The sequence below is a fragment of the Limanda limanda genome, chromosome 11 (genome assembly GCF_963576545.1).
Source record: "Limanda limanda chromosome 11, fLimLim1.1, whole genome shotgun sequence".
In the NCBI taxonomy this organism is placed as follows: domain Eukaryota; kingdom Metazoa; phylum Chordata; class Actinopteri; order Pleuronectiformes; family Pleuronectidae; genus Limanda; species Limanda limanda.
Genome location: NC_083646.1, coordinates 10,912,646 through 10,927,624, shown reverse-complemented (window position 1 = coordinate 10,927,624; position 14,979 = coordinate 10,912,646). Strand labels below are relative to the sequence as shown.

The 14,979-nt window shown below is 41.9% G+C and overlaps 2 protein-coding genes across 2 annotated transcripts; one reads left to right on the top strand and one right to left on the bottom strand.

Annotated features, from left to right (window-relative positions):
• Nucleotides 1–1,820: 1,820 nt before the first annotated feature.
• Nucleotides 1,821–8,268, top strand: trpv6 (transient receptor potential cation channel, subfamily V, member 6). The gene is made up of 16 exons (XM_061080722.1): nucleotides 1,821–1,951; nucleotides 2,055–2,152; nucleotides 2,249–2,371; nucleotides 3,128–3,268; nucleotides 3,465–3,563; nucleotides 3,711–3,886; nucleotides 3,967–4,113; nucleotides 4,215–4,294; nucleotides 4,388–4,523; nucleotides 5,074–5,160; nucleotides 5,256–5,332; nucleotides 5,429–5,594; nucleotides 5,692–5,758; nucleotides 5,876–6,144; nucleotides 6,275–6,381; nucleotides 8,007–8,268. Exons 1-16 carry the CDS (start codon nucleotides 1,821–1,823, stop codon nucleotides 8,266–8,268), a joined length of 2,166 nt encoding a protein of 721 aa, XP_060936705.1.
• A 256-nt stretch (nucleotides 8,269–8,524) lies between these two features.
• Nucleotides 8,525–11,276, bottom strand: si:dkey-26c10.5 (uncharacterized protein LOC563797 homolog). Its single transcript, XM_061080777.1, has 6 exons — nucleotides 11,087–11,276; nucleotides 10,907–11,011; nucleotides 10,505–10,630; nucleotides 10,075–10,226; nucleotides 9,875–9,972; nucleotides 8,525–8,935 (listed from the first exon to the last, which is right to left on the bottom strand). The coding sequence occupies exons 1-6, from the start codon at nucleotides 11,184–11,186 to the stop codon at nucleotides 8,809–8,811; spliced, it is 708 nt and encodes a 235-aa protein (XP_060936760.1). The 5' UTR covers nucleotides 11,187–11,276; the 3' UTR covers nucleotides 8,525–8,808.
• Nucleotides 11,277–14,979: the final 3,703 nt, after the last annotated feature.

Below are 14,979 nucleotides of genomic sequence, written 5' to 3'. Positions count from 1 at the left end.
ATAATAAAATATATAACCTCCTAATAACCCCCTATAACCTAAAAAAAAAAACCTTTAATGTCACTCTAAAGAGAACTTGAGTTAAAACATTAGGAGTAACTAAGGTTTAAAGATGAAGTAGTGAAAACTTGTTATTTTAAATGAAAGGTCACTGAGGCACCTATTGAAATGAATGCAGCCTAATCGACTCAACCCTTTGTTTTAATGATGATCATTGAGCGTCTGTCTAACTGTCGTCCATGTATGAGGGGACGTCTCTAATAATTGTTTGCTGTTGTGTCCCAACGTATATTAAGATGATGTTGTGAAAGAAACGCAGGTGCAGAAACACTGGACACAGAAACCACAACATCTTGTTTTTATGCTGTTATTGTTCCTTTATAAAGACATTAACAGACTGGAAACCACTGGTTTTATGACACTACTTAAAGATGGTGCAGTCCGTCTGGTAAACAGCTATTATCTCCACAATACTAAATGACGGCCACAGCTATAACCATTACCAGCTCCTCCTATAGAGTCTCCCTGAACCCTGTTTATCCTGTGGCTGACCGGCCCCTTAGTCATGACCTATAAATGGTGCTGCAAAATACCTGTACGCTACAACCAGGAGGAGCAGAAATCATTTAAATGGGGACTGATTCAACAGTTTACAAACTATTTATCTGAGCGGAAAATACATCTGTGATTCTGTGTCAAACGCGTACATGAAGAATTGTAATTTCCCGAAGCAATATGTATTGTTTTCTTTGTTTCTTGTCTTGTGAGGAAAGTGACGTGCCCTCCTGGGACGTGATGTCGCCGGCCTCAGAATGATCATTATGGTCTTTGTAATGTGGCAATTACCATGTTTGCGATGGCTCCTGTTGACACATTAATGGTGCTCAACAAGTTAAATCATTGTGAATGAATGTAGTTTTTTTTACCAGTGTGTGCACAAGATGCAACATGTTGAAAAGCCTGCATCATTAATTAATCCCAGATTCATTTGAAGAACTATTCACAACCAGATTCCATCATGGAGGGTCATTACAAACCAAGATGTACAGGCTTGCAATTTCCAAACAGGTTTCCTGAAATGGTGGACCAGAAACAAGGACCTATGGGTTGACTGTCATGATGTGGCAGAAAGTACATAGTGGCTATGCAGGTTTTGGTGGAAGCAGGTTGGAGGAATGCAGACAGGCCTGGTGATAAGAGAGATACACTGGAATTAGGGATCGGACCATTGCTGCTTTTCTTTACAGGTGATTGAATCGAGGCAACAACTTCACATCAGCATGATAAAGGACTTCCCTGTGAGTCGAACCTCAGAGCACAACTTTCCCTGTGGGATTCCTGATCCGTGGTGAAAGTCTACCTGCTCATTACCGCCTCACTCTCACTGTCTGACCTGTGTGCTGTTCACTCGTCCTCCCTCTCCACCCATTCATTCTCAATCCCTCCACAGGTCTCCTCCCTCGTGGCTGGGTTATATATAAAAGTCAGGCCGCTGGGATTTCACTCCTCCTCATGGACATTTCGCAGGTGTTGCTTATGGAATTTGTCCGTGTTATGTCCGAGTGTCACCAGAGGTTGAGGAGCAGCACTTTTACTGTTTGAGGGTAAGTTTAAGAAACTTTTTTCCTTCTTCGTTCATACGTTTAATTGTATTCTGATGTTACAAATGAATAAAATACAAACCAAAATGTTTTTTTCAAGACCAAAATGATAAAGTTAGTCCTACCTGCTAATAATAACAATTCATTGGTTGTTTTTTTTTTGTTCCTTGTTCATTTCCTAAATTCAATTTTCTTCCTGAAGACAAACTTTAGGTGTCAATGTCTCCGTCTCTGGCCCGATCGGCTCCGAGCGAGCTCAACCATTGGTGGAGCCAGATGAGGTTTCGCCTTCAGAACAAGAAAGGATGGAACGAGATGCTGGATGAGACGTTTCTGTTCTACACCAAGTAGTAAGGACATTCAAAACAGATACAGAATCAGACAATGAATGGTATTCAATTGTAAAAACCTGTTTAGACACAATTTGAATTTGTCTTGTCTTTCTTCCCCCAGCATAAATGACATTCCTCTCTTCTATGCGTCTAAGAAGAACAGTGTGGGTTGCATCAAGAAGCTGCTGAGCTTTGCGTCCACCAACATCTTTGAGAGAGGTGAGGCTGAACGGTGAAGTGTCACATGGTGGTGTTGGGGTTTCAGTGCAGCACGGGGTCAGCTGTGCATGACGGAGCTGTGGTCGTCTCTTTCAGGTGCTCTCGGGGAGACGGCGCTTCATGTCGCCGTGATGAATGACAGCCTGGAGGCTGCCGTGGCTCTGATGGACGGAGCTCCTGAACTCATCAACGAGCCCATGACCTCTGAGCTCTTCCAAGGTTGATACTTGATACAAACACACAAACACCAGCACACACACGTGATCATGTAGCTGGAAGGCTGTTTCCTTAATTCTTCAAATAATTAAATAAAGAAGAATAGAAACAGACAAACTGCGCCGAGGACAGTTTGACCCACAGTATTATTGTACTGTAGCTTTATTTATCATAAACTCTTATTGTATTCAAATATGGACGTAATGCACATTTAGTTTTTTCTGAATTACATTATCTTTTTTTAAATAATTAAAAACATTAATTGTTTTATTTAAATACCTGTAAAATGGAGAATAATTTTTTTTTGATTTACTTAAATATTTTCCATTTTATGCTACATTGTACTTCCACTCATTTCAGGTATAAACATTGTACTATATTAGATTTTGCAAAAAAACAGCAATACATGAAGTAATTAACACAAAATTGTCTCTTCTGAATATTTATGTATTAGATTGAATATTTATCTATCTATAATGATGATCTTGATGACTTTTGATACATTAAGTGTTTTGCTCTAATTTGTTTTCATTTTAAATGGTTTATTATGTATCTTTTTTGTATTATTATTTAAATATATGTATTATTTTATTATGCTGGGACAGTGCTACTTATACCCAAGTAATATATTTTACTTCTATACCAGTGGATAGAGCTGAGTAAGAATGGTGAACCGTCACCGACGCAGCAGGTGAAAATGTTGAAATAAAAATCCGTTCCCTCACAGTGGACTGACTGTCTGTCTCTGCTCGGTCTCAGGCGTCACTCCGCTCCACATCGCCGTGGTGAATCAGAACACAAATCTGGTCTATCATCTCATTAGTCGAGGTGGTGATGTGGTCAACCCCCGAGTCACCGGCTTGTACTTCAGGAAGAGGATAGGAGGACTCATATACTACGGTACGTTGACGTGAGTGAGACTAAACTGTTTGTGGTGGAGTGGCTCATTCCGAGCTGGATCCCCGGTGTCCACATGTGGCGGTTAACTTCAGCAAGACAAGGAAGCCAAAGGCTCCCAATGAATGTGTAAATCAGTAAGTTCTCCTGCTTTTAAATCAAAACGTAATGTGCTGGTGTTTTTTTAAATGTACAACAGGTGAACACATCCTGTCTTTTGCTGTGTGTGCTGGAAACGAGGACATTATCTCCATGGTGATCGATGCAGGGGCCAGCACCAGGGTCCAGGACTACAGAGGTATAACATGTTCCCTCTTGTAGACACTGTATTATTTCAAATATGTGTGTCTGTCTGTTGTTTGAATTATTCATGTCTTTCTGTTGTCTCTCCGTGTACCTCCCGTCTGCTCTCCCTTGTTTTCCCTGCTTGTCTTCTTCCCTATAGGCAACACGGTACTTCACATTTTGGTTCTGCAGCCCAACAAGATGATCGCGTGCCAGGCCATGGACCTGATTATGGCGCACGACGCAGAGCTGGACCAGTTGGTGCCACTCGACATGGTGCCCAACTACCGGGGCCTCACGCCTTTCAAACTGGCGGCCAAAGAGGGAAACGTCGTGGTGAGTGGGAACCTGGGAAATTCTGAAAAGGAGAGATGGAGCAGATTATCATCCCGTCTGATTCCCTCTGTCTCGCTCAGGCATTTCAGCACCTGGTGAATAAGAGACGTGTGGTCCAGTGGAGTCTGGGCCCTTTGACCTCGAACCTGTACGACCTGACAGAGATCGACTCGTGGGCCGACAACATGTCAGTGATGGAGCTTATTGTTGGCGGCCATGAGCGAGAGGCAAGTAACAATCTAACCGGATATACAGCATTCAGTAGAAATCACAGGTTATGTTGGATGAAATTAATTTGGTCTGATGATGAGTGATTTCTGTTTTCCAGGCAAGGAGGATACTAGAGGTGACCCCCGTGAGGCAGCTGGTCAGTCTGAAGTGGAACCTGTATGGAAAACATTACTTCAGGTAAAGTCAAGAGCTGCAGGCCCACACACGTACAGTCTTGTTTAGTTGTAGTTGTTGTTGTTTACAGAGTTTTCTCCTCCTCTCTTGTGTCAGGCTGCTGATGTTTCTGTATCTGCTGTATATCGTGATTTTCACACTGTGCTGTGTGAGTCGCCCCCTGAAGGACGCTCCTGAGAACTACACAAAGTCGGACATGGACAAAACCATCCGCATCCAGAAACCACTCAATGTGTGTTAAAGTAAATGAGATGTGATCACTTTAAAATTTAATATGTTACAATACGTACAGAGGACCATGAATAATATAACCACATTCCACACTGTAAATACTGTCTGTACTTACATAGTGATTCTTCAGGGTTCTGCCCTTTACTTCCGTTTAATGGTTCTTTTATTTCACGCCTGTACATCCTATTTATATCAGAGATTCAGATTTTTATATTTTAATATAAATCATTCAAATTGAGCAACCTCTTATGTATTTATAGAGGTTGTAACTCTAGTGCATATATGTATATTTTAAGATAATATATTTGATGAATTCAGGTTTTGATGATAAAACTCTTCTAATGTCACAGGACTTTTAAGTGTAATAGATTTTTTTTACAAGGTTGGATTTAAATGTTTACTTTCTTAAAAGTTCTTTATATGTGTCCTAACATAAGTACAAGAACATAACGTAGCCTGGTGTTTGTACTGTGCACCTGCATATAGCACAGTCAAAAAACAATGGGCTTTAAATATTAATGCAAACTGAATTTCCTCTTCCCATGTCTCAGGAGAGTTATGTGACACATGAGGACAGCTTGCGGCTGGCAGGAGAAATCATCAGCGTCCTGGGAGCTTTTGCCATCCTGTTGCTGGAGGTGAGTTTACGATACATTTGCAAAACATACTTTATCTTCATGCATATTGTATCTTACAGTGTATTACACACAGCCTACTGTGTCCTCCCCAACAGATCCCTGATATACTGAGAGTGGGAGTAAAGCGCTACTTTGGCCAAACAGCACTCGGAGGCCCCTTCCATGTCATCCTGTACGTTCAAACCCAAAATAAACAGTAAGATAAAGCATTTACTGCTCTGAAACACTATTATTACTAATTCTTTGCTGTCGGTGTTGCTTTGGCCAGTATCAGCTACGCCTGCTTGGTGGTGCTGCTCTGCGTGTTCAGAGCCTGTGAGGTGCAGGGAGAGGCCGTGGTGATGGCCGTGTGTTTGGTCCTGGGCTGGTGCAACGTCATGTTCTTCGCCCGGGGTTTTGAAATGCTCGGCCCTTATGTCATCATGATACAGAAGGTAGGAGACAGGAGCTCAAGAAGAAAAATGGAAACAAGCCGCTTGTTCAGTCATTTGCATTTTCAGTCTGAACCCACTGTGTCTCATTTCCTCTTAGATCATATTTGGAGACCTGACGAAGTTCATGTGGCTGACTGTCATTGTGCTCATTGGTTTTTCCACCTGTGAGTATATTCTGGGTGACAAGAACAAACAAACCTTTAATTCTCACAAAGTTTCCCAGCTATGAACTATGAATAGTTGATATTCAGCATTCAGATGTGTATCTTTTTCCTCCTCAGCCCTGTGGATGGTGTATATGACCCAGGATCCTGATTCCCTCCCCGCATATCGCTCCTTCCCCGTCACTCTCTTCTCCCAGTTTGAGCTCAGCGTAGGCCTCATAGATCTGCCCGTGGAGCACACCATCACCACACCCCCAATCGTCCATGTGATACACTGCGCCTTCTCTGTGGTCTCCTACATCCTGCTGCTGAATCTACTGATAGCCATGATGAGCGACACGCACTGGAGGGTGGCGCAGGAGAGAGACGAGCTCTGGAGGACACAGGTAACACACACACACACACACACACACACACACACACATGCACTGCACAGATTTAAACGCTGGGGTGTGAATGTGCAAAAACATCTCGTGCATTGCTGTGTCATATATTTAGATGTGATGTGATGTGCAGGTAGTGGCCACAACTTTGATGCTGGAGAGGAGGCTGCCACGCTGGCTGTGGCCTCGGCTCGGGGTGTGTGGGCTCGACTACGGCCTGAAGGAGCGCTGGTATCTCAGGTGAGTGAAAAAGCAAATCCACTCACAAAAACTCCACGTCGGCAGAAACACAAATAACAAAGGTGACATCATGTGAAGTGCAGCGAGGTGAGGGGTTTTATTTTTAGGTTTTTCTATTTTCACTCAAAATAATCACACAGGGAGACACAAGTGTATCCACTGACCGCAACCTTAGTGGCCTCTAATGCACTGCAGCCACACGTCATGTTGTGCTGAGTGTCATCACAACTCTTACTCTCTGAGAGCTGTTAGTCTTACACAACCTACACATACAGAACATAACAGTTGGGGGAAATATGTTAATCCACTCTTTGCTGTTAAGTCGATATAGAGATAAAGGTTAAGATGATATAAAGATGGATGACGCGTCTCCACTTTCTCCCTGTATCCAAAAGTGAAGCCAAAATACCCAGGTTACGAACGCTGCCATCTTGTGCAATTGAGCCAGAGTCTGCGTTGTAGAGATCAGGGGGTGGAGCCGCAGTAGGGAGGTCCCAGCGATGCATCTGTCAATCATGGCGTTTCACTCTGTTTTTAAAGCATTAAATAGCTCATTAAAACCAAACTTAAAAATATACATTTGAGAATACATGAGTGTGATAAGAACTTGTTAATATCGCAGAAACCATCTTTTGTTTAAGTTAAATTATTCAACGTCTACTTTGAATTGTTTGGCTCATGCCCCATCCACAGTGGTGGAATGTAACAAAGTATTTTTACTTTTTACGTATCTGTACTTTACTTAAGTAAAAATAAAAGTGCATACTTTTTACTTTTACTCCGTTACATTTTGCAGCTATTATCTATACTTTTACTCTGCTACATTTCTACAATTAGAGTACTTTTAGTACTTGTACTTTTACTTAAGTACTAAACTTCAGTACTTCCTCCACAACTACCCATCCACTAACATGGTGGAGGTGGGACTTATGAGCCATACTGAACCAGGTGGTGATTGGGACACTTTGGCATGTCGTCCCTCTTTACATACATTCTCTGGAAAAGATCAACACCACTCTAACGTATATAAAGTAAACCAGAAGCTACACTTGGGAGCCAAGTTGCTTAGCTTAGCATAAATAATGGAAAAGGCTTTGGTTGTTTGTACAAATTAAACAAACAATACATAACATAACTAATGGGCTTCAGGTAAGCGTTTGTAAGGGAAGGGATTGTGTAACTATTCAATGAGGCAAGCTGTTTCCAGTCTTGTGGGGTCGTATCTTCTCATATTTGCATGAAAGCAAGGGTGTACTTCTCAAATACAAATGATAATAACAGTAGAAAGTTGAAGTTGTGCTGACTCACTTTAGTTCTTACTCACAGCACAACATGACCTGAAGCTGCAGATACGAAGTGAACTTAAAGTGGAGGCATTAGAGGCCACAGAGTTTGTGGTCAGAGGATAAATGTGTGTTTCTCTGTTAGAGAATAAGCATTTATACCAAAAGGTTGAACTTAACATATTGTGGATAAACAAAATACACAAATAAAGAATTCTTTAAGAGGATAGCAGAGGGTTCTCATCTCCAAATAGATCAGATATTTGTCAATAATAGTTTTCAGTGTAAAGGGGTTTATCTTGACACGTCTGTTACTCCTGCTTTACTCCGACCTCTTTGCAGGGTTGAGGACAGAAACGACTCCATGTTGCAGAAGATGCGTCGTTACATCCAAGCCTTCTCCAAAGAGGAGGAAAAAGAGGGATGGGACAAGATGGACACGTTAAAGAGCTCGAGCTCAGGAACCCCGACGCTCAGGCCTAAAAACAGAGGTGGCTTCGGCAACAGGAAGACACTGACTGGCTGGCAGATGATTCGCCACAGTGCTTTGGGTTTGGAAATGGAGCAGGACGACCCGGAGGACCAGGACATTAAACACGTTTAGAGGGAGACTCTGCCTGATCGTGGACTGGGTCGTCCGAGGCCTTCTATTATCTCACAGCTCTGTGGTGCTGATGAATTTCACTGAACTAACGTGCGAGGAGAAAAATCTCAGTTTCTCTACGTAGACAACAGTGCAATTATTCCTGAAGTATTATGCTATAGAAAAGAGTTGTGTTATTTTTATAGCAAGATAAAACATATGTAGCAGTAATACTGTATATAAGAAGCTCAAACAAAGTGAAGTAGAGACATTGTACTTGTTAGGTAGATGCATGACTTTTTTATATGAAAATAAAACCTTGTTGAAACAAAGTCTACATTCAGGTTCAAATTATACTACATGATGCTGCAAGAAGATATAAGTTACAAATCCACAGGTGTTAAATACAAAACAGCTATTGTGGAAGAAGCTTTGTCATTTATTTGCCGGATTCTACTGATTGAAAAGTGGAAAGAGAAACGATGCGACGTGTTACTGAGGAGTCGATGCTTGCAGACGGAGAATGCGTTTGCTCATTTCTCTGTTGAAAAGGCGACGCTGTCAGGCCGTCTTTTCACAGATGAAGTAGGATGAGTGGGCGCAGGGCGACGTCATCCAGTTCTTCTGGGGGGAGCTTGCACCTCTCAGGAGGCCACAATCCCCATCAGACTGATTATCTTCCCAATAACTGCAGAGAAAAAATAATATTCACAATTACATAGTATTATTGGACATCGTGGTTATTCATTTGTACATGATTTTAAGATGTTTTTCTGAATTAACAAGATAATTAAGTCGTTAATTCAGAAAACCTGAGCTAATTTATTTCCTCAAGTGACTGCAAAACAATTTCTGGAAATATTTGTAATGTAGAAATATTTGTATAAGACTACGGAAACGCATTGCATTCACCGGAAATTACAAGATAAGTTTCATAAAAAACGTATGAATCGTGGTTATTAATTTAAAGTTGAGAGAGAACAAATCCTTAGTTGTTTTTGTTTTTGTTATATATTGACCCTGGCCACATGATTAGTTACACTGGTACCCTCCAATACAACAGCCATGTCATAAAAATAACGTTCAGTATTGTTAAAAGTGTGGAAATATTTCAATTAAATTATATACCTTAGCTGCGAGTAATATACATTTTTTAAATACACCAGAAGTCACATTCAACTATGCCAAAGCTATCACACACTTACAAACAGTTGTCAGGTATAATTTAGGGGAGATTATCTTGCCCAAGGACATCGGCATGTGAAATGGGGGAGGCAGGGATCGAACCGCTTACATTCTGGTTAGTTGACGACCCGTTCCTACTTTCTCAGGTAGTCCAGTACAACAACACTTTTCACTATGACCTCAGCAATACAATTTGTGTAATTGACACACGTCAGACAATGTCAACAAAAACGTTGCTGGATCTCATTAGACTGTATAGGTGTACCTAATAATTTGGCCACTCACTGTCTATGCTAACCACATTAGGAGCATTTACACGATACAAACCAGTTCTCTCTCATTTTCAAGCTTTATAAATAATCTCCTACAACTTTATGGGCCTGAAACTTGAGAAAGAAAAAAGAGAATGGAGCGAGACGGCTGAAGAGGAAAAAAGAGTGACCTGTCTCCCAGTGCACTGGTGTCGACCCAAGTCCATTGATTTCCAGTACGCCTCAGCCCGATCCAGAATAATCCGTTCCCCTTCCCAGTCAGAAAAGTCTACGGAGAAGTTACACAGTTACACAAATGCGATATTACATTATTACCAAATCATCACCAGGGAATAAAGCGAGCAGGACAATGAGTCGATTTCCGTTCCACCTGAACATTCTGGCTGGAGATGATGGCCAAACGTCCTCCTCTGGCGGTGCAGTTGTTCTTGCTCATGGACCAGGTCATCCTGACGGTGGACAGGTAATAACACGACTTTTCAAACGGCAGCCATCCGTTACCACACTGGTGGCAGTCGTGCTCTGCAAGAAGAGACAGAAAACTTTCAGAAGACGTTGATAGAAAAAGTTTATAAAACGTTTTGCTCTTATTTGCGTTTCAATATACGTGTATTTTTTTAAAAACTGATCTTACTCAGCTGAATCCAGCTATAACTTAAATAAAATTTCCCAGGTTCTGGCAGAACCAAGCACATGAACAAGCTTCCTCTGCAACGCAGAAACAGAACTATCTAAAAGCAAAATCCTCTTTTGGTTGTCATTGATCTACATGTTTCTTTTCTTCCTGGCATTGCACTCACTCTGGTGATGAATGTTGGGGAAGTCGGTCTGGCATTGGTCATAGTTGCAGGTTGCAGTTAATGAAGTGCTCGCCCTGCCTGCTACTGCTTCCCCCCTCCCTGGGCAATCTTTGGATCCAGTTTGGACTAGAAATCAGAGCAGAGTGGGAGGAGTTGTGAGGGGAAATAATAAAGTCTTCAGGTTACAGCTATTCAATCAGCCACAGTTCATATCCCTGTATTGTACTTGAGACAAAACAAAAACATAATAAAAGCAACATGACACCGTCAGATAACCTATTGTCCATATTCTTTTAAGTCGGAACTGTAAGTTACAGCTGCAGTCCTTTCAGAATCTGCTTCCAGACAAAAGAGGTTTGTTTTGAAAAACACTGACATGAATTCAGATCCCAGGCTACTCACGTTTCACACTGAGGAAAATGACGGCCAGCAGCAGGACGAGGCAGATCAGTGTGAGGAATAAACAGCCGGCACGATACAGACGTGCATTTCCCTCGGTCTGTTTGCCTGAGTGAGAAAACATAAATTATGTTAGAGGAGATATTTCAGTAACCACAACACACACCAGCAGCTGAGGCCTACCTCTCTCCCCCTCCAGTTCAACAGATAACTGGGATGACAAGTTTTCTTTGGCGTCGTCTTTTTTATCCCCTCCATAAATGCGGCAGAATTTGATATACATAAAGAAAGTAGTCCAGTGATTTGTGAGGAGGCTTGTTTACTCCGTCCTGCTTCCTGTCCTTTGAACTGAAGTCTGCCTGCAGCAGTGCAGTTTAAGCACACACCCCTCCCCTCCTACGTCTTGTCACCATAGCAACATATCCGCCATTGATACCTCTGAATTAAACATGTGGAACAGTGCTCAAGTTGTCCTTCAACTCAACAGAACTTCGACTGAATCTCTCTTTGTTTGAGAATGAGCATGAGTGAGAGATTAAGAGGCACAGGCAGATAGTGTCCGTCTGCAGACACAGTTCTCCAAAACAACAGATTCCTTCTGAAGGTCATTTCAGATCCGCACGTGTTTCAGCTCAGAGGCAGAACAGAGATGTTTGTCTGGAGACACGGGATAAAGTACAGGAAGTCAAACAAGGCCGTGTTCTAGACACTTTATCTTCTCTGTCCACACCTCAAACCACACGAACAAAACAAGTTTTAATGTATTTTTATCAAACCAGGGCATCATTTTCAGTTCTTCATACACTGTGTGAAATACAATAACAACAGAACTTCTTATAATCAGCAGGGACATGGTAAGATACAAAAAAAATGTCACCATTTTAATGAGACACTTCCAACTGTTAATTTTACTGTGGTAAAACAATTAAATCAAGTTGTATATTATGATAAATATATTCTCTACAATGTTGGAATATTTTTAGCATCTCTGAAAATATTTCCTATGAACAATTTATTAATCACACCAGTGGATAATTTTTCAGTTCTTCATATACCATGTGTCTCTGTCCATGTTTTCATACGACAGACAATAAGAACAGAATTTTCATAAGGGCCATGATTAAATTTAAGTTACAATAAATAACTTGTATTACTGTAGTTGGGGCCCGAGCACCGAATGGTGAGAGTCCCTATTGAAATTGTAAGGATTATTCTTATTATTGTAACCAAAATGAATTGGCTTTTTTGAGGGATTTAACATGCTCAACTTCTCACCAAACTTTGCAGGTGTATCATGACCATACAAACAATAATATCTCAAGGGGCATTATGAAAAAGGCAACAGGAAGCCCGCCATTTTGTATTTAGTGGCCATTTTTCACATTTTTACTTTAACAAACTTGTCCCAGGGCTTTCATCAGATCAACTTCAAGTTGAGATGAGTGTAATCTAAACAAGATGGAGATAAAAAACTAACTCAAAGATCGATTTTTCGTCACACCGTGTGACCGTGGCGTGGCGTCAAAGTTTAATTACACGCCATCAACACAAAATGTTCTGTATCTCGGACATATATGGTCCAATCGAGTCCAAACTAGACATGTAAGAGAAGAGTCCTGGCCTGATGACATCTACACAGAAATAATTACTTAAAATCACAGGAAATGTCTTGTTTTTTGAAGGTTTTACACTTGGATGTATTCCTCCTCATTCACTGACCGCAACCATGTCAAACTGTATCAAAGGGTTCTCAAGACATTGATAATGTAGGAATAAGAATAAAGTTTATGTATAGATATGCTAGACCAAACAGGAAACCCGCCATTTTGGCTTTCGTGGCCATTTTGACAATTTTAGACATTTTTACTTTGACTAACTTGTCATCGGGCTTTCATCAGATCAACTTCAACTTCTGGGAATGTAATCTCAACAAAATGGAGATATAAACTACCTTGGTATATTTGATTTCATTAGACGGTGTGGCCGTGGAGTGACATTAAAATTTGATGAGTACAAATCAAGATGGTTGAGCTGCAGCTTCAATATTGGTCACTAGAGGGCAGGGTAGGACAATGGTTTGCCCAAGGCACACATTTTCTTCCCCTGTGTGTCAATTAATGTTGAGAGATAACTTAGTTCATGATTAAGAGTAAAATGATAATTTTTAAAGTATACGTTACACGGTCTGAACGTGGCGTGGCGTGACATTTTGATGGTTCGCCAAAAAAGAGGTATTTATTATAACTCCTCTGTGCATTGTTCCATCAGCCTCAAACCTCATTCACACATTCACAGTCCCGCCCTTATCAGATCCATGTGTCAAAGTTGACTCATCATTACAGCGCCTGCTGGCGACGGGAAGTGAGATGTTTCAGACTTTGAGGCACTGCTACCGGAGCAACACTCTCATCACCTCTAGGTGGTCGTTCACTTCTCGTATTCACACACTTCTTGCGCCTTTGCCACAATACCCAGGTGCACTAAGTCACTCTCTGGGCCCGTTCCTTAAAGGGGCAGGCCATGCCTGCAACAGCGCGTTTGGCAGCAGCACTACAAGTTACAACCTTGCCTGTTTTGCTGAAACATTCAACAGACAGCCTGACTAACTGCCTATTCAACATGGATCCAGAGTCAGCCTCAACTGAGCCCTCTGATATGAGCCACCCTTGGCCCTATTTAAAAGACATGTTCGAGTTCAAAGGCCCCAAGAATGACTCGTGGAGGTTTCAATGCGTTTCCTGTCTTACAGTCTCCCTCAAAATAAGGAGTTGCTAGCCTTCAAGAATTTGCCTTAAAATTTAAAGAAGCATATCGAGGTAAGCGGAGTTCTTGCTATGCTAAGTTAATGTCCCCATGGTTTGGCTTAATGGTATTAACTTTGCAGATAATCACTGCTAGATAACTTGTGTTGGGACATGGTTTTTGTGCAAAAAGGCAGGCCTCTCTTTCAGGCCTGTATTGGAAGTCAAAACCTGAGAGCACATGGCCTTTGTCTTGAGAAAGCCACAAGCCGCATGGGCTGGAGAATACTCAATCTCCCAGAGTGCAATGTGTTCTCTTTGTACTGAGAAGGTCAAATAACTCCGTCTCCCAGGAGGCAACATGTCCCCTTTGTTTCAGCATCTTCGCACATAGGTGCGAATATCTACCAGGGTCAACTCCAATTGGTCAGTCTGGTCCCATGACCAAGGGGCAACCGGGTCTATAAAAGATCAAGGCTCCCCCAGAGTAACTCTCTTTCTCCAACCCCTCGGAGGGCCGAAGGCTGCTCCAGCAGCGCTCTTCTCCACCGACCACCACTGAGGACAGCAGGCCGCTGGCCTTTCCTCCTGCATCGGCGAGTGGAGGAACCGGATTCCTCCAGCTCAAATATTCTCTTTCCAACAACTGGAGGTCAAAGGTCGAGCTTCCAGCTCATCTTCTCAAGAAAACCTCCACGCATCTCAAGCTTCTTCTAAACTCCTTGCAGCGACTCGGTGTCCTGCAGGTAAGAACTACGGCTTCAATAAGCAACTGAACTGCACAGCTCAACAGAACCGCGGAAGCAGAGACCACACGAACCAGAGACTTCAAAAGCCTGAACTGCTAACCGAACTGCACAGCAACTTTCTCCCTGTCCTTGGACTGGTAACATAATCTGGGCTTAATAATTTTACTAGGCTAAGCAAGACTGTTTATTTGATTCTGTGTGGTGTTTATAAGTTTGATATATGTGGTGATATTGTGTTACAAGTTAAATCAAGGTTAATGTAAGTCGGGCTCAACACAGACCCTGCCATTTTCTGATTAGCATTCTCACAGATCCCGCATATCTCTTCACCTACTTAGCTACGTCCCCCGACCAGAAGGAGGGGGGGGGGCCTGCTAGCTTAGAGATCTTAAAAGATCACAGGAAGGTGTGACTCTCTTTGTTAGCCACCAGCGAGACCCTCACACACACACACACACACACACACACACCCACACACACACACATCTTTATTAGTTAGTATATTGTTTAGTAATTGGTGTTTTATACTTATTATGTTTATAATAAATGCTTTCTTTTAACCTTGTCCTGTCATTAATGTTGCATA